At 54.2% G+C, this 23576-nt stretch overlaps 1 protein-coding gene across 4 annotated transcripts in view; it reads right to left on the bottom strand.

Moving 5' to 3' along the window:
• The window catches only part of Dpp6 (dipeptidyl peptidase like 6), a 734784-nt gene that overhangs the window by 18605 nt on the left and 692603 nt on the right, over nucleotides 1-23576 (bottom strand). For all 4 annotated transcript variants that reach the window (XM_046455142.2, XM_046455141.2, XM_046455143.2 and 1 more), the window contains exons 17-18: nucleotides 13812-13859; nucleotides 708-806 (exon numbers count right to left, since the gene is read on the bottom strand). In XM_046455142.2, the coding sequence (XP_046311098.1) occupies nucleotides 708-806; nucleotides 13812-13859 (147 nt within the window). The remainder of the gene's footprint in view (nucleotides 1-707; nucleotides 807-13811; nucleotides 13860-23576) is intronic.

The following is a 23576-nucleotide window of genomic DNA, read 5'->3' as shown; positions in this document are numbered from 1 at the left end:
GTTTGAGGTCTAAGTGATTGAGCACAGTCAACAAGCCACAGGGAGCTGGCGTCGGAGGCCGGGAGGGAAGAGTCCGGGCAGACAGGGAGGCTTGGAGTGGGCAGTTTACACTGGGTTCTTCAAGGCTGGTGGGTTGATTTGGGAGCCAGCTGCGTGCAGGTGAGAGGACACTATGAGAACTTTGCCTCCCCTTGGGCTGCAGGCTCATCCAGCCTCCGCTGGGGTCCCTGTGCCTCGTGCAGAGGAGTGCTCCTGATAATGTCCTCAATGGGCAGGTGACAGGGGCTCCTCAGGTAGTACCCCCCTCCCACACCTCTCATCTGTATTCCTCCAGAGGCAGGGAAGCCCTTTGTCAACTCACTGTGGACCCCAGAGGCAAGAGGCCAAAGTCACAAAGACCTCAGACAGCTGGAGTCGGGACTTCCAGAGGAGGCTGTTTCCTGGGAGGCCTGCCAAGGCAGCATTTGAGTTTTCACCTCAACTGCTGGCTCCCAAGGAGAGGAGTCGTGTGCTCTGCCTGGTTTTGGGCTGGTCACCACAGTGAGCACCTTGGTATGGACACGGTGAGCTGAGGGTGGGGTGGGTGGCGAGGCATGCAGCCTCTGCACGGCTCCCGGGTTCCTGCGCTCAGCAGCAACTGCTACGGTGGGTGGTTCTACAGCAGCCCCCCAGCTCTCCTTCTTAAAGGGGAAAAGAGGAGCACTTACTATAATCATCAATTTCGATCTTCCTGTATTCGATTTTGGGCATCTGCCGGTCACTGATGGCCTTCTGTACATGCTCATTCGTTTCCAGGTCAAAGAGTTCTGCAAGAGAGAAGGCAACCATGCAACGGGACAGGTGACCTCCACCGCACATCTGCACACCTGTGTGCACATGGGCTCTCTCCTCGTCCCCCCTGCTCCCCTGCTCCCTAGCCAGTGCTGGAGTGACAGTTTTCATTTCTATGGGATGGCCCAAGAAAGAGAGACATTAAATAGCTTGCTCAAGTGCCATGGCCGGAAGTTCGGTCCGAAGTCAGGAGCTTAGGCAGATGCCAGGTCCCTCCACTGTGCAGGCTGCCTCCACCCCTGGCATTCTGTGCTCAGAGCATTTGTTACTCATGCAGAGTTGGTCTGACTCATCTCAGGACTGTTAGCTTTTGGAAAACGGGCATTATGTATCTGTTAGGTTGAAACCCAGTAGCCCAAGTAGCCAGGGAAAGAAAGACAGTGGACACTGAAACGTGGTCTTCATTATATTTTCTCCCTGCAAAATCACTTCAGATTTCTTAAGTACAAAGCTATCTGGGGGCTGGGGTTGTGGCTCAAGTGGTAGTGCACTCGCCTGGCACGCATGAGGCACGGGGTTCGATTCTCAGCACCATATAAAAATAAAATAAAGATTAAAAAAAAGCTATCTGGACTTTGAGACCCTAGCTTGGATGACTCTACACATGGACAGTAACGCTCCACAGGCAACGCTTTGCAATGGGACACCAAACACACTGAGAGGTCCTCCTGGTGTCCAGAAAGCCCAAGGTCCTCAGGGGTACCTGGTGTTCAGACTGTCAAGTGGCAAGAGTCAAGGAAACTGAGGCTGGATGGTCGATCCCTGCTCCACGCCTAACTCCAACAACACTAAGCAAAGCAAATGTTCACTGGGCTCACAGACGGCTTCCTGTGCTTGAGAGACTAACTACCCAATCAGTGCTGTGGCTCTCTGATGTGACCAGACCCAGGCAATTTGCAGACCAGTGCTTGGCTCTTACCAGGTCATCTCAAAGGTCCAGGTCACTGGAGGTCCACTAGGACCTTGGGAGAACCTTTATCTCTTTACCACTCTGCCTGCCTACAGGAGTGGCTCAGATGGGCAGCAGGTGAGGGATATGGGGTGTACAAATGTGGGGCCCACTGTAAAAATGTGAGCTCATGAAGATTAGTGCAATTAGCAAATTAGAAGGTGAGTCACTTGCTTTCAGCCAGTTTTTGCAGCTGGGCACCTGCAGGGCCTGGGCTGGAGAGGTGTCCTGGTGGCCAGGCCTGCTCTGGGTCACTACATTGCAAAATGAGCAGGGCCAGACCCTCTCCCAGTTCATGGAAGTACACTCTTCTTCCTCACTGATGCCTTTGGGCGAGATGTTCCTGGCATCACTCAGCCACCTCCCAGGCCGGTCAGAAGCAGAAGTTTCCTACTCAGTGTGTAATGTTTGAGGCCTGAGTGAGGCCTGCCCAGGGCTACTGGGGACCTGCCAAGTGCCTGTCACTGGTCTCTGAGGCCTGGGAGTTCTGGCTTCACGTGGGGCACTCGGTGCTCTCACCGCTCACTGACAGCACAGCTGCATGTGAATAGCTCGCTCCTCTCTATTAAATCCCACCCTTCACAGAAGAGCACCAAAGCAACAGACTATTAAATTTAGTTAAATATTAGATTTCTCATTTAATGATTGCCCACACAACTGGTTTTATCAGCAGAGAGCTGACTGTGTCACAGGGGAGTTGAGTTAAGCCATTTTATTTGTTCCCATAATTGCATTCAAAGAGGGCAGGAGCCCTGCAGAGAAATGAGAAAAGATTGGCATATTCCCTGAAGGACTCTTCCTTTGACTCCGGGCAGTGGGGACCTCCAGTCTGGAGCATACAAATGGCCACTCCTTAATTAAATGTGAGCCCCTCTAATATTTGGTGGAATTAGCTATTATCAGATCTGGACACAGTGAGCCCGCAGAGACAAATGCCTGCTCACGAGGGCTGCTTCCCCCCCTCCCACGCGGCCCTGGCCTGCTCCGAGACACTTCCAAATGGCCCTGGGCTCTGTGCTCAATTCTGGAAAAGAGGTGACCAGATCCTAAGGAAACCAACAGACAGTTGCCCTAACGGGGTGAGGCCCGTTCCTTCTCTCCCCCAGGGACTGCGGGAAGCGGGTCGTGCAGGGATTCATGCCCCACTCCCCGTGCGCTGGTGTGACCTCGCCTGCCGCTCTCTGGGCAGGTCTCCTGCCATTTTCCTGATGCTTGCTTCCTGGTGTGCTGCCCTTCCTGGGCTTGCTCTTCCCACACAGTGGTCCGCCCACCCCAGGCTGCACAGTCTGTTGTACCCGAAGTCCAGATCTGGGCCGGCACTAGCGAGGGGTTTTCAGACTTGCCACCTCAGTGGGATGCCTCCTTGCTCTAGACTCTGAAGGGTTAGCTGCTGGACTCAGAGTGACAATTTGAGTGCTAGCTGTCATTTTCCAAATTTCTTGTCCTTTTCTTCCCCTGGCCTGATTTGAGACCCCAAGGGTAGGGTCCAGGGGAGTAAACTTTACCTGTGGTCCTCCAGCTTCATGCAAGGCATGTGAGGCATGTGCACTGAAGTGACTGTGTGCACGTCCCCCACACCTGGACAACAGAGTGCCCACTGGGGGTGGTGCAGCGGTTGTCACACTGACCAACCTGCAGGCTCCTCAAGTCCCTGAGAGAGCTGCCCACAAGCAGCAAGGCTTGCAGCCCCCTCTGGTGTGCCCTGGAGTGGAGAAAGAGGCCCTGCAGGCGCCTCTGGGGGGGTGTGGCCCCCTTGAGTGCTTGCTTGATCCCTACCTGTGATTGGCCAAATGCCAGGTCGCCCGCCAAAGATGCTGAGCTGAGGTCTTTAATGCAGCTACACGCAGGCCTGATTGTCACTCTCCCTGCTGGAAGCCTGTGTGTGTGCACCCAGGGGTCAGCAGGACTTTTGCAGACACACAGAGGGGTTCCTGGGTTGGTTCCCAGGCCTCCGCAGCCACGTGTCTGTCAGCAAATGTGCTGAGAAGGAACGGGGCTGGGTGAACTCCAGGACCACCTCGTCCCATGTCCCTTCATCCTGGCCTCACGTGCCTCAGGTGGACAGGCAGGCCTCTGAGCCACTCACCTGTCCCTGTGCCTTTTGTGGGCAGGTGAGCTCCATACAAAGGACTTGGACCACTGAGGCTGGCAGAGAAGCCCCAGTGATGGGCAGGCACCCTCTGGCAACACAGTCGACTTTAATAAAAGTGCCAGGGCATCTAACTGGGCCAAATGCCCGTAGATCACCAAGAATAAGCCTTCAGGGTGACGGCCTGCCTGTTCTTGCACGTGGCCAGGAGAGGGCTCCAGGAGAGGAGCACAGCCATACAGGGCTCCCCGTCTCCTGCTCACAGCCTCTCACCTGTTCTGAGGAAGCAACTGGCAAAGAAGCCGGAGAATAGGAGCGTGTTGTTTCTGATGCTTATTCTAGAAATTAGGAAAATCTCCCGATTGTGCATGAGCCAGCAGGGGACAAAGAAGAGCCACACGTGAAAGCGACCATTGCCCTTCATACCCAACAACCACCGAGGTGCAGCGTGCTCCGTGGTTTTGATGTGAACCACCGGTGATTGAAATAATTGGTCTCGTGGTCACGGAAAATCAAAAAACGTTTAAAAGACCTTCAAGCCTATGTGACATCAGGACGGAATTCTGGGGACCAGCAGTGGGAAGGAAGTGTCAGCATGAGGAGTCAAAGGAAGGATGTCCAACGTTTGACTGGTAAAGAAGAGCTTCAGGAAACGCCACCGTGAGGACACTGACACGCCACAGGACCATGCAATGGTTTTGTTTTGAAGTGAAAATGTCTTGGGGCTGGGGCAGCAGCTCAGGGGTAGAGCGCCTGCCTCGCACGTGAGAGGCAACTGGTTGGATCCTCGGCACCACATGAAAATAAATAAATAAAGATATTGTGTCCATCGACATAGACAAAAAATGAAAATGTCTCTGCTAGATGCTGAAAATGAAGCTCTTCACTGAGGAAGAACTTTGGGTGACAACACAGAGTTGTGTGAGGGGACTCATGGGCATTGTGTGAGGGGACTCATGGGCATTGTGTGAGGGGACTCATGGGCAAGGTGTGAGGGGACTCATGGGCAAGGTGTGAGGGGACTCATGGGCAAGGTGTGAGGGGACTCATGGGCATTGTGTGAGGGGACTCATGGGCATTGTGTGAGGGACTCATGGGCATTGTGTGAGGGGACTCATGGGCAAGGTGTGAGGGGACTCATGGGCAAGGTGTGAGGGGACTCATGGGCATTGTGTGAGAGGACTCATGGGCAAAGTGTGAGGGGACTCATGGGCAAGGTGTGAGGGGACTCATGGGCATTGTGTGAGGGGACTCATGGGCAAGGTGTGAGGGGACTCATGGGCAAGGTGTGAGGGGACTCATGGGCATTGTGTGAGGGGACTCATGGGCATTGTGTGAGGGGACTCATGGGCAAGGTGTGAGGGGACTCATGGGCATTGTGTGAGGGGACTCATGGGCAAGGTGTGAGGGACTCATGGGCATTGTGTGAGGGGACTCATGGGCATTGTGTGAGGGACTCATGGGCATTGTGTGAGGGGACTCATGGGCAAGGTGTGAGGGGACTCATGGGCAAGGTGTGAGGGGACTCATGGGCAAGGTGTGAGGGGACTCATGGGCATTGTGTGAGGGGACTCATGGGCATTGTGTGAGGGGACTCATGGACAAGGTGTGAGGGGACTCATGGGCATTGTGTGAGGGACTCATGGGCATTGTGTGAGGGGACTCATGGACAAGGTGTGAGGGGACTCATGGGCATTGTGTGAGGGACTCATGGGCATTGTGTGAGGGACTCATGGGCATTGTGTGAGGGACTCATGGACAAGGTGTGAGGGGACTCATGGGCAAGGTGTGAGGGACTCATGGGCATTGTGTGAGGGACTCATGGGCATTGTGTGAGGGGACTCATGGGCAAGGTGTGAGGGGACTCATGGGCATTGTGTGAGGGACTCATGGGCATTGTGTGAGGGGACTCATGGACAAGGTGTGAGGGGACTCATGGACAAGGTGTGAGGGGACTCATGGGCATTGTGTGAGAGGACTCATGGGCAAGGTGTGAGGGGACTCATGGGCAAGGTGTGAGGGGACTCATGGGCATTGTGTGAGGGACTCATGGGCATTGTGTGAGGGGACTCATGGACAAGGTGTGAGGGGACTCATGGGCATTGTGTGAGGGACTCATGGGCATTGTGTGAGGGGACTCATGGGCATTGTGTGAGGGGACTCATGGGCATTGTGTGAGGGGACTCATGGACAAGGTGTGAGGGGACTCATGGACAAGGTGTGAGGGTACTCATGGGCAAGGTGTGAGGGGACTCATGGGCATTGTGTGAGGGGACTCATGGGCATTGTGTGAGGGCACTCATGGGCAAGGTGTCTGTGGACTCTCGACTCAGTCCACCTCTGCATGGGGTGAGTCTTGGCAAGGGTCCTCGCATGAATGCCCCTTTGCAGTAAGGCTTCTTTGGCCATCTCACCGCTTCTTAAAGCATTGGAACACTCCAGTTCCTCAGATGGAACTTAACAGATGCACCTGGACCCCAGCTTCAATCCGGCATCTGGGCTGCATTTAGAGCCACAGGCTTGGAGTCGGTTCCTTGCTCTGCATTTGGAAACCCTGTGAGCGTTTGCCCCTGTCCTCAGGAACAGCACCGTGGCTGTGGCTGGTTAGGCGGGCCACTCTTCTGAGTCAGGACTCCACCCTGCTGGTCCACAAGCTGGAAATCCCTTGGCCCCTCTCTTGTGGACAGACCTGGCAGGAGGAGGCATCCAGCTGGCCTGCTGCTGGGATACCAGGAAGACCTGTCCATTCATCTCTGCTCAGACCAGGGAAGGGCCATGTTTTGATGGCAGAGACCATAGGAAGACTCCAAGACACTTTGCATGGTCGGCAGAGGTCACCCTCTCCCTGGAGAGCAGGGACAAGGTAGCTCTTAAGTCTCCTTTCCCCTCTTTCTCTAGGGTCAGAAAAGAGCAGTTCACCACCAGCTGACCTGGGGGTCATACCCTCATCTCTCCCCTGGGCAGTGGCCTGGCAGCCCTTCCTTGCGGCAGTGCCCAGCCCTCCTACCCACTGACACATGGTGCCCAGACCTGACTGTCACTCCGGGTCCTACAGGCAGCAGCCGGGCTGCTGAGCAACACTCGTGGGCCCTTCATAATTGCATGCTGGGTGCATGTCCCCTCATCTTGAGAGAGGCGGTGGCATGAGCAGAGTCCTGACAGCCTGGTGGGCGTCACTCAGGAAGCACGCAGGAGGCCGGGAGGTTGAGGGAGAGAGGCACGGGGCACTCAGCACCCGAGGAGGTTCACAGAGCTGCCTGGTGCCATCTGCAGTGGGAGCTGGGTTTGCTGCTGTAAAAACCAGAGGAGACGGAGAGAGGAACCTGTCTTCCATGCCACAGGGCTCGGTGGCCAGGCGGCCTAGAGTTTAGACACCGTGGGTCTTGTCGTGGACCATCCTAACATCACCCCAGGCCTTGCACCTTTCTCACGGAAGCTGTGGAACCGACCCAGGAATCCCTCTGTGTGTCTGCAAAAGTCCTGCACCTTGAGCCACCAGGATCCAGCTGTCACACGCCCGTGTTAGACGTGCTTGTGAGGATTTTCTACCCCACGCCCAGGTTGTTTGCATGCTCAGGCACCAACTGAACGTGCTTTGCCCAGCCATAATTACATCCTTAAGGAAACAGCTTTTAAATAATTCAGAGTCACATCTGTGAACACCGCAGGCTCTGTTTGTAGATAAGATTTTCTAAAGGGGAAAAAGTCAAATATTCCCAGGGAGGTTCAGGGTCAGGGTGGGAGAGGGAGAAAGGACAGGCATTCTGCAACAGTGATTTCCCCTCCACAGCAGAGCCACCTGCCCCGATGGTGCGCACAGCCCAGCCTTCCAGGGCCTCCCTGGTGTCAGGCACGTGGGTCCTGATGGTGTCTGTCCTCTTCGCTGTCCCTGTTGTGGCTTCTTCTGCAGTCCAGGAGCTTGCTCATTGTCACACTGTCCAGCTGTAGCCACCTGGACCCTGCTCTCTGCAGCTCAGCCCCTCAGGGTGGTCAGAGGTGCCTTCCCAACCCAGGACAGAGCCCTGCTGCTCTGCATGTCCTGATCCCAATTGGTGAGGGCACATGCCACGTGGCCCCAGCACCCTCACCAGGGCTGGGCTGAACTGGGAACGGTTTTGGAGCAGTGGCGTTCACTGTGCCTGTGCTACCTGGTGACAATGACGGGAAGCCAGGGCTCCTGGGGCTTGAGGTCTGGGCAGCTGAGCAGATGGTGGCTCTAGGTTGAGCATCCCTCCCTGAAATGTGTGGCCGTGCTGAGATGTCTCGGTGTGGCACCCAAGGCTGAACACCAAATCCATTCGGGTTTCCCAGTGGCCTGGTGCAGGCGTCCGGCAGGTAACCTTCAAGGGTATTTGCGTCAGATGGCGTGTGCTCTGGCTGAGACCCCGCACCAAGGTCAGCACGGAATTCTCCGTGTGTGTCTTCCTGTTGGTGCTCAAAACCTTCATGTCTCTGGAGCATGGGCGATTTTGGATTTTGGGATTAGGGAGGCTCCACCTGCGACTGGAAGGACGGTCTCTGCTGGAGCCACACCGCCTGGGTTGGAAAGGACTCCACAGCTTGCTCACTGTGGGCACTTGGACCCTCACCCGCGTTCCATGGTGAGGACGAATGTGCTGAGGTGGCCCAGCTGAAGACAGCCCCAGGCCAGATCGCGTGCTTGCAGACACTGGTGGCAGCTCGTGCCACCCTCCCTGGGACCTCCCCTGTCTCGGCCCTCCACTGTCTCGGCTCTCCACGGGGAGCATTCACTGGATATTCACGGGGACAGAGAGTGCAGACAATGGTGCAGAGCCACGGGGGTGAGCGGCTGGCTGCCCACTGTCCGCCTCCCCGTTGCTCCTGGAGTCCCTGCAGTGGCTTTGCAGTCATGAAGGAGTGCGACTGACCTGACCTCCTGAGGCCCGCGGCTGGTCTGTGAAGCACTGGCCCGTCTGAGGTGGACGCCAACCCCGCTGTGGGCCCCTCACCCGCCACAGAGGCTGTGACGAGGTCCTGCTGCAGCCCAGCCACCCCACAGATAAGAGGCTGCTGCTGCCAGCAGGGCCCAGCACATCAGCCTCCGGCCTCCTCGCCGGGACCAGTGTGACGGACAAAATGAAAACAGGGCATTTGTCCACCAGGCGTCGCAGCTGGGCAAGACGGGAGTCACCTCACCCAGAGAGTACCTGGGGCCGGAACTCAGAGTGCTGGGTTTGGCGCTTCACGGGGGCTGCAGCCCTGGGTTCTCACTTCCAGGTGGCCCCAGGTCTGCTCCTGCAGGTGGGGATCCTGAGGTGAGGCAGAAGGAAGCGGGGGGCAAACCTGGGGCCCCAGGGTTAGTGTCCTGCTCCAGTGACCACCTACAGGTCCCGCCATCTCCCAGGGCCGCACTGGGACCGGCCCTGCACCTGCAGTGGAGGGGAACTGAGCGACGGGAGCTAACACCGAAATGGTCTTCTCGCAGTCTCAGCCCCTGGAGCGTCTGCGAGGTGGCCTCTGGCTGTCCCTTCCTTCCTTCCTTCGCGCCTCTCCTCTCTTCAACTCTCTCTCCTTCCTCGCCTTGAGCCGTTGGAGTTCCGGGAGGAACAGGGTCCCCACCGTCTTGCCGCTCAGACCTCCATTGCTCATCCGTACGTAGGCGGAGCTGCTCAGCTTGGCCCGCCCGCCCGCCCGCCCGCCGTGGCTTATCACAGGGGCAAGGAGGGCCGTGGGGATGAGACGCTTTGCCATGCGCCACTTTGTCTCTTGCTTCTCTGCCTGGAGCAGACCCTACACTCCGCAGTGTAGGAACCGCGTCTCTGCCTTCGAAGCCCTGCTTCCTCCTGCTCCACCCTCGGGCCCTCGAGCTTCAGCTGGAGAGCCCTCCTTGAGTGTGTGTCCCTCTCCGTGGGCCACACGGGAGCTTCCTGTCTGCTCCTCCTGGTGCTTTTGGAGAAAGCCTGCCTGGCCTGCAGGAGAGAAGGACCAGGAGAGACCCTCAGACCACAGGGAGCCAGACAAACGGGGGACACTCTGGGCACACCCCTCAGGCCCGGCTGTCCTCACTCTCCTCCCCACCCCTGGGCCTCTGGTGTCCTTATCCCTGGGCGCGCAGCTTCTCGTGTGTCCAGGGCACCCGTGTGACGGGGTTCTGGCGGAAGTGACGAAGTCCACCTGCACACTTCCACACAAAGGGAGGGAGGCAGGCTTGCACCCAGGCTCGTCCAGGAGAGCCCAGCGTGGGAACTGGCCGTGGCGGGCGTGGAGTAGAAGCCCTGTGTTGTCATGAGTCGTGGGTTGAATCGTGTCCCCCCAACGACGTTGGAGTCCTAGCTCCTGGAGCCTGTGACTGTGCCCTGACCTGCCAACAGGGCCTTGCAGACGATCAGGTTAAGATGAGGTCACCAGGGAGGGTCCCATCCAGTGTGACCTCACTCTTACAGTAAGGAAAGCTGGGCAGAGACACAGGACGGACGTGAAGGGAAAGCGCAAAGTGAGGTCAGACAAGGACCAGCCAAGGAGCACCAAAGACTGCCAGAAAGTCACCAGGGGGGAGAGGGCCTGGAACAGTCCCCCCCCAGGGTCAGTAGGGACTAGCCCTGCTGCCCAGGATGGCAGACTCCAGCGGCCAGGATTGGAGACAATGAACGTCTGTGGTTTATGATGCCCAGTGTGTGGCACTCTGTGACAGCCCCCTGGGGACCTTGCACCCTAGGCTGCTGGTATGGCAGCAGCGATTCCTGTGGCTGCTCTCACTTAGCAAAAAATCCTGAGATGGAAGGGACCCAGGTAAGAGATGCTGCTCAGCATTCTCTGCAGACAGGCCTGGCCCATACCAAGCTGTGGGCAATAGGATGAGGCGGGAAGCCCTGGGGCACTGCAGGAGGTCAGCCTAACGGGACGATGGCGGCACAGAAGCTCCCACCTGTCCTTACCCTTGGCCCCCATCCAGTCTGGAGCCCTTGGATGAGGGCTGCCAGCCACATATGCGCCGGCAACTGCCCAGGGCCCCACAGCCTCTGAGTATCACTCAGAAGATAAGCCGATAAGCCTACAGTAGCATGAGCCATGGCTGTTCTGGTTCTCCTGGTGACACTGCCAAGTGCAATGCTCAGCACCAGAGGGGTGTTTGTGTCTTATGAGAAGCCTTCTTGCAGCTGCACTGTGCCAGCCTGCAGGAGGAAGGCGGAGGGTGGGGCTCAGCTACTGCACAAGGTGGGAAGAGCGGGTGCTGGGGTGTCTTCCTGGCCCTAAACTGCAGAGTCTGATGTGGTGGAGACTGAGCCCCTATTCTCCTCCTGAGGGAGATGCTGCCACCAGGGCAGCCACACCTGATCACACTGGGGCTGATCCTTGAGGAGCCTGAGTCGCCCCGGCACGGAGGAGGCCAAGGGCAGCATGAAGGCACCGCAGAGCTGGCAACAGGCTTAGGAGACGAGTGCAGGGTGGCCGTGGGCCTGGGCCTGCCCCCCACTTGTGCTCAGAGGGCTCTGCACACTGCAGTGTGGCATCCCTGCCGCCAGGGCTCTGCTCATCAGTGCTTTGCTGAGACAGAGCCCAGCTGTGCCACTGTTAAGTTTGGAGGGAATTCTATTCTTCTTTCTCTTCTGTCTGCGAAACCAAGAAGAACGAAGGCTGGCGTGTCCCACCAACCTTGTCTGTGCGCACAGGGCTTCTTACTTCTCATCCCATCAGGTCCTTTCTCTGCCTCCGAGAGTCACAGTCGTAAAAGTGACAGCTCAAATGCATACAGTCACTGCTCCGTGAAGATGTCTCTCTATTTATGGAGTGCCACTGTGGAACTCCGCTGAGAGCCAGGCTCTCTTCTGAGGGTACTGGTTGGATGGATTGGTTCATGCAGCCCGGCAGCCCAACAAGTGAAAAGGAGCCATTGTTTGGTTTCCCGGTTAATAAAATGTACAAGGATTTCAAGAGCATTCCTATACTGCCCTTGCTGGGCAGCTGGTAAGTTTTTACGTGAACCCCCTTCCAGAGCACTGCACCCCACCCTGCACATATAACTTTACTTATATAAACGAAATAAATAAATGCTTCTAAGTGAGGGCAACACATATCCCAGGTACAGGTCGGCTTCACTGTCATTCACAACTGACCTTGGAAACTAGGCTGGCTTGACCCCCAGGGCCACTCCCCAGATACGCTCCCTGGGCTTCAGGACTCCTGAAGGGAGTCACAGCTGGCTGGAAAGTGGCTCAAAAGTCAAAATACCGCCTCAAAAAGTAGGTGCTATGGCAACCCTTGACCTGCGTACATTGATAAGAGGATCCCCCCGCCCCTGAAAGAAGTAGGTAAAAGCATTTCAGTGAGTGGCCCTTGCAGTAGGAGCGATGCCATAGGTTCCAAAGCCTAGAGAGCGTGGGTGTCTTTTACCAGGCCACAGGTTTTAGAAGGAACATTTAAAGTTGACATGATTAATGGGCCACAGGGGGTTACAGATCAGTTCATAGGGTCCTGTGTCCTCCCTGGTCCCAGGGTAGCGTCCCGCAAAGCTAGGAAACTGCAAGGTAGGTATGTTGGGGTACCCACCACCCTGCTCAAATCTCACCAGACCATCAATTGTTAAGAAAGGAAAAGACCCACAGAATGTCAGGAAATGACTAACAGATATTGAAAATGCACGGCGCGCGCATTCTGAGACAAGATGCACAGTGGGCACTGTGGACGACGATTGGATTTTTAAAGTGAAAATCACAGCTAGATCTACAAATGAGCATTTTTAAGAGCACTGTCACAGGGGCGTGTCTGGTGGAGCCACAGATGACAGGTTTTGGGGTGCAGCTGCAGTCCCACTCTGCAGCCAGCCTCCGGGAGGGCTCCCCTGGCTCTGCCCTGCACCACCAGAGGAAGAAGGTGGGCTGGGTGGGGAAGCCCAGAAAATCCCTCTGGAGTCCTTCTGGGGACATCGACCCCTTAGAGGTATGTCCCAGATCCCCAAACCTCCCAGGCCCCCCGAGTGTCCTCCAGAAGGCTGGAGGAAAGGCCTGGAAGCAGGTGCACCTTCACCCCAAGCCCACGCCCTCTGGGCTGAGAAAGGCCTTGCAGAACCTTCTTCCACTTGCTCCCTTCCATCCTGATGCCCCTTTTGACTTTCTATTTCATCTAAATGGCATCATAACCTATTAATTTATTTCCAGTATTATCATCATGGATGCTTGAATTTCTCAAGGTTATTTACTGACTTGGCAGATTGTCACCCTCTCTGAGATGGCTTTCTAAGTGCTCTCTTTACCCACATCTTTTACTCACTTTTGGATGTTTTAACCAGAAACTGGCTATTGGCCTGACTTTCTGCTGGGTATTGTCTGAGGGCTCCGTGGGAAGGAGGAAGGTGGGGAGAAAGGCAGGGCCTTCTTGGGGTCAGGAAAAGTGGGGTCAAGAGCAGGACAGGGCCAGTTTCCTCTACTGCCAGGAGCTCCTCCCAGACCCTGGAAGCTCCACGAATTGGCAAAGACACCCTGCTTGGTGGCACTCCTGATGCTCCTCTGAGTCCTCTCCATGGACCTTGACCTTGGCCTCTGCCCTGCCAGTAGCCTGCACTGCCCAGTTTTAGCAAGTGCCCTGCTGAGTCAGTTCAGCCTGAGCCTCACGCCCCTGAGGTCGGATCACCCTTTGCCATCTGAGGTCTGAGTCCTTGGCCCATCCTCAGCAAGAGTCCCACAAGGACAGGCATGCCTCCAGGCACTCACGAGGGCAGGGCCTCAGGGGAGGACGGTCAGAAGTCCCTGGAGGCTGGCTGTTCAAATCCATGCAGCCTTGGCCTCCCTCCTGACTCTCTCAGACCTCCAGGCCCAGCCCTCCTAGGGTCAACTCCACCTTCATCACATTGGATCAGCAAGGTCTGTTCTGAACTTCGGGACCTGGCTGGGCTGTCTCTGGTGAGAACACTGGGGGTTGGACTCTCTGGCTTTCTTGCTTCCTTTCTGCAGAATCTCAGGGAGACGTTAAGACACAGGCACTTACTTTTCCTGTCTGTAGCGTTGTGCACGGTCACAGTGGGCACTCCAGGACCTGCATGGGGAAGGGCGGGGAGCCAGAGAGAGACAGAACAGAAATCATTAGTTCAGCTGAGCACGGGGAGCAAGCAGACGTTCCCTACTATGTGCAGACTATCGAGTCTGGAGAGCCCAGCTCCGCGCAACAGTGGCCGCAGAAGGCCCGTGTGGCTCTACTGAAGGTTTTCAATTTATGGTGGTGCAGAGCCACAAGCATGCGGCAGGAGTTACGCTTTGAATCTGGATCTCTTCCAGTGCTGCAGTGTACCTCATGGTCCTCCCTCGCGATGCTGGGAGGTGGTACGGAGCCAGAGCCCCCTCATCGCTCCTGTGGTCACAAGGGGAGATGACGGAGAGTCTGCAGAGTACCAAGGTGCTGGGCTAGGATGGGTGCTAGGTGAGGGGTAGTCGATGAATTCTGCACTTTTAAGATTTTTAAATTAGGATTAGTTTATGGGGACATGATCTCATCGTGCATCCAGGAGCATCTGTGTAAATGTTTAGATTGTTGTCATGACATTTCATGCAGCATCTTGACGGGTTTTTGTACGTGTGACCTCATTCATGCTATCCAGGCACAGAGCGCTGTGGTGGCTTCCTGGAGTCCTCACACATTCTCAAGACCTTCTGAAGAAGGTGTCTGTCTCTGCTGGACCCCGGAGGCAGCTGCTCCAGGCCCTGGGCCCCTCGGGCACTGTGCACGGAGGTGCTGGGTGCAGGCTGCAGGGACAGTGTCACGCTTCGATGGCCCCTTGATCCCTTTCATTTGCAGCTTCCCAGCTCCAGGTCTGTCGCACTCTTGGGGGAAGCAGAAAGGCCAGTTCAGGACATGGTGGCCCCTGGGCACCTTCCTCTGCAGGTGATTTCTGTATTCTCTTCAGCAAAAGGAGAGTCCAGAGAAAAAGAGGGGGGTTTCTGAAGTTTTGTCACACACAGACAGCAGGCCAGGTGCCCTTTCTAACCCCCTCTGCCACTCTCCTCCGCCCTTTCCTCCTCTGGCAGGGCCAGCTATGCCCGTTGGTCCCCATGGGGCTGACTGTCCTGTGGCCTGACGAGCCCCGCCCCCCACACTGGCACAGCCTGTCAGTCTCTGATCTACAGCCCTCTCTGACACCCCATCCAGAGCGGCAGCCAGGACGTGGCCAGCCTCGGCCCTGGCTCACTCCCCTTCCTTTCCTGGAGCTTGATGCCACACGCTGTCACAGGGTCGCCTAGAAGTCTGACTGTCGCAGTGCTGTTCACCGCCCTTCCCCCTGACCGTGCCAGGACCCGGGCTCCACAGCTGTCAGGGACAGCAAGGATCTGTCCTGTTCACTGCTGTGGCTTTCAGCCTCCTGGAAGGTGGCTGGATGATGCTGAGTGGGCCACACAGAGCACGCGGGAGGCAGGGAAGGCTGCCCTCTGGCTGGGGAGGGAGGGGGGCTGAGGGCAGGAGGAGACTGGGCTGTGTGGGCACCATGGCCAGGCGGCTGCCTGCGTGCGGCTTCAGGCTGGGGCTCTGGGTGCTTGGAGCTCCCGGGGGCTCAGCAGAACTGCAGAACTCGTGATGTTTGGGTAGAGAATTGGCTGGAGTTCTGGGAGCCCCCCCATACTTCTAAGGCCACACGCCGGAGCTGAGAGCCATGGGTCTGCTGTGGCCTCTGTGACTTAGAGGCCTCCTGCAGAGGCTAAGAGTGGACCTCCTAGTCCAGACCTGGAGAGGACGCTATGGAAAAGCAAAGTGTCCTTCACATCGACAGGCAAGGTGGGGTAGGTCAGGCTGGGGCACACTGACGGGCAGGTCCCAACTGCTGAGAGACATGGACTCTGGCCATACCAGCTCTGGACATCACAGCAGATGCCTGATTGCCCAGGAACTGGATGCAGACCCCATTCAGTGCACTTCAGAGTCTAGGGGGTCAGGGGCCTTTCCCTACACTGGGCCCCTCCCCATTCACCCAGCAGCAGGGTGGGTGGCCAGGTAAAATGCAGGGTGCCTGACTACACATGGCTCTCTGGTAAATAACAAATATTTTCTTTGTATTAATATGTCCTTGCAGTATTTAGGACATATTTCTAAAAATATTTGTTGTTTATCTAAAATCCAAAAGTAATTGGGCATCCTGTTTTTTAACTGGCTGATTCCAGCCCCACTAGCTAGGAGGGACGATGGCTGAGCTTCTGAGATGGCGATCACTGAAGGGGGTCAAGTGCTAACAGTGGGTTTAAATTATTGAGGCAAACTAAGTTCTTCAGCAGGAGGATCCCTTTCCCCATGGGGAGCCAACAATGGACGAGCAGACCAGTTATGGAGAAATAAAGAGCCTACATCTATTTCCTCTGCACATTTCAGGGTGAGTAAATTTGCAAACAGAGCATATCCTGTGCTCTTATTAATAATGTAAACAGCTATTATTTATTTAGTGCCTCCCATGTCAAAGCCCATTGCTAGATGTTTCATACGAATGATTTCTAGCCCAATCTTCACAACAGTTCTGCAAAGTAGATGTTTCTAACCTGATTTACAGACGAGAAACACAGGTTTATGGCTTTAAGTCTTCTGTCTCATCCACACAGTAAGGAAGTTTCTGGGCTTGGGTAAGTCCCTGCTCACTTTCTGATTCACAAACTTAATACATTTCCCCAAAATTCAAATACTGAAAAAAGGGATAAATGACAGGTGGAAGGCCCACCTCATTGCTCTTCCAGAAGCAGCCTCAGTGTTTCTGGAATGTTCCGAAATGTGTATCTGCATACAGGTGGTCATAGTTACACATAAGCAGATATTTTAACACAGAGAAAAAATAACATAAAAGTGTCTCATGCCCAATGTTTGGTAAACTTTACCAAACATTAATCTTGACCTGTACTTGCCCTAGTTATTTATTTATTTATTTTTAAAAAATAAAACGTAAGGGATAGATTTGCGATCACCTGTGCATCTTTCTCTGACCTCTGTAGAGCTGTAGAGAAAGCACAGGGGCGCACCGCCTGACACGGGGCTGGGCGGCCAGGTTTGACATGAACATAAAAGCACGGGTGACAGAAGCAGAAATGGAGAGTGGGATTGCATCCGCAGCAGCTCCCACAGCCAGAGCCTGGGAGTCACCGACAGGGAGAGGCACGCAGAGGGGACAAAACACTGGAAAGCACACATCTGACGAGGGTCCTGTGCAGAATGGGTGAGAAATCAGACAACTCCATTTTAGGAAGACAACCCTGTTAGAAAACGGCAAAGGATCTGAATAGACATTTCTTGAAAGGAGATATACACATGGCCCAGAACACGTGGAAACCTGCTCGACGCCATGAATCATGGACGTGCACCTCAAAACCACACTTGGCTTCACCTCACACCTGGTAGAATGGCTTTTATCACAAGACGAGGGATAGGTGTTGGAGAGAACGTGGAAGAAGGGGGCCTTGCTCACGCTGGCGGGAACGTCAGTGAGTACAGCTGTTAGGCTCCCCAACAAATTTAAAATAGAGCCACCATATGATCCAGCCCTCTCATTCCTGGGTACAGATCCAAAGAAAATGAATCAGTTTTAAAGAGACAGCTGCACCCCTCGTTCATTGCAGCATTACCCACAACAGCCAAGACAGGGAAACAGCCCGTGTCCACCAGTGGATGGATGGATTAACACCATGTGGTGGACACACAATGGGACACTATTCAGCCTTCAAAAGAAGGAAAGTCTGTTCTTTGTGAGACCATGGATGAAACTGGAGGATGTGATGACATGTGATGTGAGTCAGGTGCAGAAAGCCCCATGTTGCATCATTTCACTTACAGAATATAAGACCCTAGAACTGAGAGATGGAGAGCAAGACGGTGATTACCAGGGCCTGTGGGGAAGGGGGAATGTTGGGGAGCCACTGGCCAGAGGGCGAAAATCTCAGCTAGGAGGGAAGAGTTGAAGAGACCTGTTGTGCAACACGGCGACCCGGTATTCTTGAAAATGTAAAGAAAAAGTAAGCCACCTGTAGCATAATACACCGTGTCTCAAGGCGACATACTTTGTATCGTCTTGGTATCGAGGCTGACAGCTGCAGGAAGATGAGGCCCAGTGTGCAGGAGTGGGTGGAACAGAGACTTTGAAGCAGAGCTGAGCACTCCTGTGAGATCTGAAGGCTCCCTGTGCTGGGGCCTCACAGGTCTGCAGCGGGAACAGACTCAGGGGGACCTGCAGGCGCAGGGAGTGGCACGTTCATGTGACAGCCAGTGCAAGAGGTAAACAAAAGGTTCCTGGGCTACTGATTAGCAGGATGGCTGATGAAGGCCCAGTGACCCCCATGCGGAGGGCCACAGAGCGGGCAGGGTGGATGAGAGGCCATTTACCGCTGACAAGGACAGATGGGAAACAAAGGCCAGTGAAGACCTCAGGGGAAGAGGAGTGGGCACTGTGATCACCGCCACGTGAACACACACGTTTATGACGGTGCAGAGCACTAGGCTGTGTGACAATGCAGAGCTGTGCTAGTGGCAGAGGGAGGGGTGGGGGGTGGAGAAGTACGGCGGCTCTCACAACCTCCAGGCAGGGGTCACTCACGTCCCTCTCGTGACCTCGGCCAGCGCACATCACCTGGCCCAGTCTGATGGCAGTGGAGCGTGCCGAGTCCCCATCTCCTAAGGAGACTGTGATCCCATGGCAGTGGGGGTGATGCCTTCCAGGCAGGGGGTGAACACGGGGGACCCACGGCCTCCCACCAAAGGCAGAGCAATGCACGTTGAAGCAAATATCGTCCACCTGCCCTTGTGCAAATAGTGCATAGAGGTGCCGGTTATCGTTTTTGAAGACTTTTTTTTACCTAATGGGCAAATATTTTTGAACATTGTCAAGCCCCTGAGTGGGGCAGGATGTCTTCCCACACGTGCTGGGCATTTGCGTCTCTTGAGTGTCCCAGCTCCAGTCCCATTTCAATCACACTGTGGCTCATTCTTACCAGTTTGGGGTCTTGGGTCCTTACCATGCTGCTGCAGATAATTCTCCTGCTTGCTTTTAAGGCCCAACAGCACAAATTAGAGCATTTATTATGCTGAATTGCAACTTTAAAAAGTGTAACTACTTCCACTCCACAGACAGGAGGGTACACAGGCGGAGGGTGGGGTCGGTCTCCCCCACTGCCTACCCTCTATCCCAGAGTGAGTGCTGGGCACCAATGTGTGTGTTACAGATTAACGGCTAATGAGTGAATGACCTTCTAGTCACATACATGGTATGACATACCGAGGTAACAAATTTAAATTAGGCTAAGGAAAGCTCTCTCGAGACCATTCTGTGTCCTGTTTTTAATAATTCAGGTTGCTGCTTCTCTGTCAATACTTATGGTGCCCCTTGACATTTCCACTAGCGTCTCTCCGTTTACAGAACTTAAGCGGTGTTCTGTGTTCTCAGAGCCACATCACAGCCTAGCCACCTTCCGTGTTGTTTTAATACAGCACACTTCTCTAGACTTGGTGCAATATACACAAACACCACACTCAAGGAAAAAGACAGCCAGGCTCCTGTCACTCTGTGTCTATTGATTATAACCAAGCCCCTTCCAGACCGCCCAGGTTCCTGCCCTACTCAGAGGTCCTGACAGGTGCCCAGGTCTGTGACGCAGCTGCCCCGTTCTCTCCTGAAGGTGCCACCACCTCCCCCCTGGCTCAGCGGTGTAGACCCACTGCTCAGTCCCTGTGAGTCACAACACCTCCCACTGGCTTCGAGATTTCTACGATGGTTAGGCTTCTGCAAATTGGCAGACGATTTAGGAAAACACCTCAGTCAAAATGGATTTTCTCCTAAGAAATAAAGAACTGTAGGAAAATTCTAAATTGAAATCAGATACTTGAGATTTGTGAAACTTTGTGCAGACCTGTGCTAGAGCTTGGCTGAGATTTTCCCTAAGAAACAAAGGAACACACAAAACGCATGAATAGTGTGCTCAGGAATTGTGGGGACTTTTACATAAAAGGGGGGAACTTTAAATCCCTTTCAAATAGCCAGGGATGCTGTTACCAATGAGGCTGTGGGGTTTTACCCTGAAGTTTTAAGTCGGCCTTCACTTCTGTTCCATTAAGGCCATGATCTTATGAACATCTGGCCCCAAACTAACTTTTTTTAAGTTAGGGTTTGTACAGAAGAAAGCTTTTCCAGTGTCCTGTGCCTGCCACTCCAGTGCTACACACTGTTACTGTGGGGAAACCTGGACACTGTTGCTTTTAGCCTCACAGGTGGCCAGAGCCTTAGAGGACCCTGCTTAGCTGCTGTTCTTCCGACAACTCATACTCCTAGTTTCTTTTTGTTGGCAAACAATTAAATTCAGCAACTACATGCTGCAGCTCTCCCAGGTGTAAGACACAGAGCTTGATCCAAGGGAAACAGAAATGAACGGAATATTTGCCACCAGAGAACTCAGAGTCCACAGGGGTGACAGACACACAAAGGGTCACCTTGATGCTGGCTCCTGGTCCGCACAGTCATCTGAGGTCCATACATTGGTGGGCATGAGCAAGGAAGTGGTCAGGAGGTCTATGCGCGTGGCCCTGTGGTTCTAGGCGACCGCCTTCCTGCCCAGGGCCCTGGGGCCTGGAGTGCAGACATCAGGGCGGGAGTCTGGGGTCCACCTGGGTCAGAGCAGTGGTGGCCACCACAAAGCCACTGCAGCTTCCCTGACTGTGCCTGGCCCTGTGCTGGGTGCTTTGGAGACAGCCTCTCAACCCCGCTGGACGGCAGCAGCATGTGCCGCTGGAGACGAGACTGTGATGGACTCTCCCAGGTGAAGCCCTGGCCATGGCCGGGAAAGCCTGAGCAGCCGAGTGCTCCCTGCCTGCAGTGGGAGCACGGAGGAAGGAAGCGGTGAGAACACGGGCCGCTGGCCTGCTCCTCCCAGCCCACCCTTCCCGTACTTCACGTTTTTGTCTAGTCCTAGGGCATGGAGGACTGCCCTATTCACTGCAGATGCCTCTGCCCGTCAGGGCCCACGCTCACTATCCAGGTACGTGTGAGTACACTTGTGTGCACTACCAGAGTCCCGTGAGCCTCTGCCAACCCATGTGGGGGACATGGACGTTTACCATGATTCTCAGCTCTGTCCTAGTGTTTCCTAGGTCCTCAGTAAGTCGGCCTGTCTCAGAGGAGGGCACCTGGAGGCTTGCAGGAAGAACACAAGTGCTCAAACAAATGTGCGGCCCGCTGACAGCAGACAGCTAATTATATTTGTTCACCCTTTGCTAAGGAGGAGAGAACTGCAATAGAAACAACTTTTGGCTGGGTGCAGTGGCTCATGCCTATAATCCCAGCACCTCAGGAGGCTGAGGCAGGAGGATCATGAGTTCAAAGCCAGCCTCAGCAACTTAGCGAAACACTAAGCAACTTAGTGAGATCCTATCTCTAAAAAAAAAAAAAATTTAAAACAGGCACTGGGCCATGTGACTCAGTGGATAAGCATCCCTGGGTTCAACCCCCAGTACCTACCAAACAACAAACCAACCAACCAATGTTTGGCCTTTAAAAGGTTGATTATTGACGCACTATTTTGGCTTAAGCTAAATATCTAATATCTAAATTGTATTGTTCCTGAAGAAGAAAATAAGCAAAGTAAAGACAGTAACTTTATAACCAGCACATGCAGCAGATTTTTACAACCAAAGCCCTCGAGGACAGAGGGGCAAACCTTCTCATGACATTCAAAGCAGAGTCAAGTAAACAACAGGCTGCCAGTGGAGAATGTGTGCTGTGCGTCTGTTTTCCCTCCCTTCCCTTTTAGACCCTGAGTTTGCACCTGCCTGACCTGAAGGAGCAACGTGACATTTACAGATGAGAATAAAGTGACTGAACAGGACACAAAACCATAAAGGAAAAAAGTCCTCAGAATAAACAGAAAAATTCATAGAGGATGTGGGCCTCCTGTGCTCCCATCTCTGTCCTCGAGGACGCTTATATGACAGATAATTTCCACCAGCAGCCAACCTCCTAGTATGTAAACAATGGAGACTCGGAGGGCCCCGCAGCCCCTAGCACGGCTCCAGCTGATGAATGGTATGGAGGGCAGCTGTGCGCAGGCGGAGAGGGTGGCTCTGGCCGGGCGAGATAATTGGCAGCGGTCCCGCTGCGCAGACTCCAGATCTCTTTATTTACCAGCCCATGAATAATGGATGCCTGATGCGAGAAGTGTATACATGGAGGGGTATTATCATACTGATAAACAGGGAGGGCCCAGGTACCAGCACTAGTGCAGATAATTAAAATATTTGTTCCAGAGACAGCATTTCCTCGTCAACACCGCGGGCAGGTTTTGTTGCTGTTTGATTTTGAAACCTTGTTATCGCTGACATCAAACCTGGGATTTAGCCCCTCCCCACCGTGCCCCACGGCAGTTAGTTTTGCTTCAATCCCATTTCATGTCCAGGGAACTTGAAAGCGATTCTGTTTCCCATGCAGCAGCTGAGTGGCATTGCTCAGCGGGGGCCCGGGAGTGGGTGGGTTGTTCTGCAGGCTCTCAGATGATGGGGAAGCGAAGGCACGCTGCTGACTCTGCGGTCTCTGGCAGCTTGCTCCAGACTGCGGGAGACGCCGGGGGCTCCCGACGGGCGTTTTAGGAAGGGAAGCCTTCCAGATCATCTAACAGACAGCAGGCTCTTTAGAGGGCTTCTCTGCATGCTCTTGAAACTCAGCTCACGTTTTTTGGTCGTGGATTCATGGAAGCGTCTGGTTTTAGAAACTGTCTGCATCAAGGTCATAGCATCCTCCTGCACCCAGGAGATGTCACATGACCCGGGTGACACTTTTAGGTGTTTCACATAATTTGCAGAGTTCCAAGTATGAGGGATGGATTAGTGTTCTTGGTCCCGAAGGACAAGGACACCTGCAGGGAATGCCGCGCTGGGCACTGGCTGCTTGCTTTGTCTCGCACAAGGCCAAGCCAGCGTTTGGACTGGGACCTCGTGCTCCTATTTCAGGCTCTTCTGTCCACTTCTCTAGGCTCCTCACATCATTCTGACCATCACAGTGTAATAGCCCTTATCAGTTTACCACAGTGGGATTCCAGAAGTTCTGCCCTGGTTGTCAGTCAAAAGACTAGATTCTAGATTTCAAATGGCATCCATGTCTCATGTCTTCAAACTTTCTTGGAACTTAGGAACCGACTGTATTTCATACAACTTTGTGTCCCATATGGAAAAATGTTCAGTGACTTATTAATAGTAAGTTGCCAACTGGTAGTTGCTGATTAAATGAATAGATAAATAATTCATCTACAGTACAGTCTCGGGAAATTGTGCACATGGTGAAGTCAGCTCAGAGGCTTTGGCACAAGCTCCTGAATGTCCTCAAAGCTGCCAGTTTTGGAGGTTAGTCTCCCCTTTTAATAAGCACATCTTTTAGAGGATTACCAAGTCAAGGTTTGTAATGCGTTTGGTGCACAGCATCCGCATTACTGTCCACAGTGAATGCTCCTTGAGTCTCCAACACAAAGATTACTTTATAAGAAGAATCCCAGGAACCTCTGAGCAATGTCCTCATCACGGGTAAGCACTCAGCTTCCTGAGAAGGATGGGCTCATTGCATTGCAGATTCTGGCCGGTGAGGAAATCAGACCCCTTTCAGTCATCACATTGAGTGCTTTGCTGTCAAGGCTGATCTGATCTTGACACAGGAAGGCTGTTTCCACAAGGAGGAGGCTACCCAGACCCACAGAGCTGGTCCTTGCTTGACCTTGTTGACCTTGGCCTTGACCATGTCTGCGGCTATGTGCTGGTCTTCCCCTG

Source organism: Marmota monax, unplaced genomic scaffold, assembly GCF_021218885.2.
Source record: "Marmota monax isolate L192 unplaced genomic scaffold, Marmota_monax_Labrador192_F-V1.1 WCK01_AAM20220418_F8-fsc00226, whole genome shotgun sequence".
NCBI lineage: Eukaryota > Metazoa > Chordata > Mammalia > Rodentia > Sciuridae > Marmota > Marmota monax.
The sequence above is the reverse complement of the archived record's forward strand: the minus strand, read 5'-3'. Positions and strand labels throughout refer to the sequence as shown.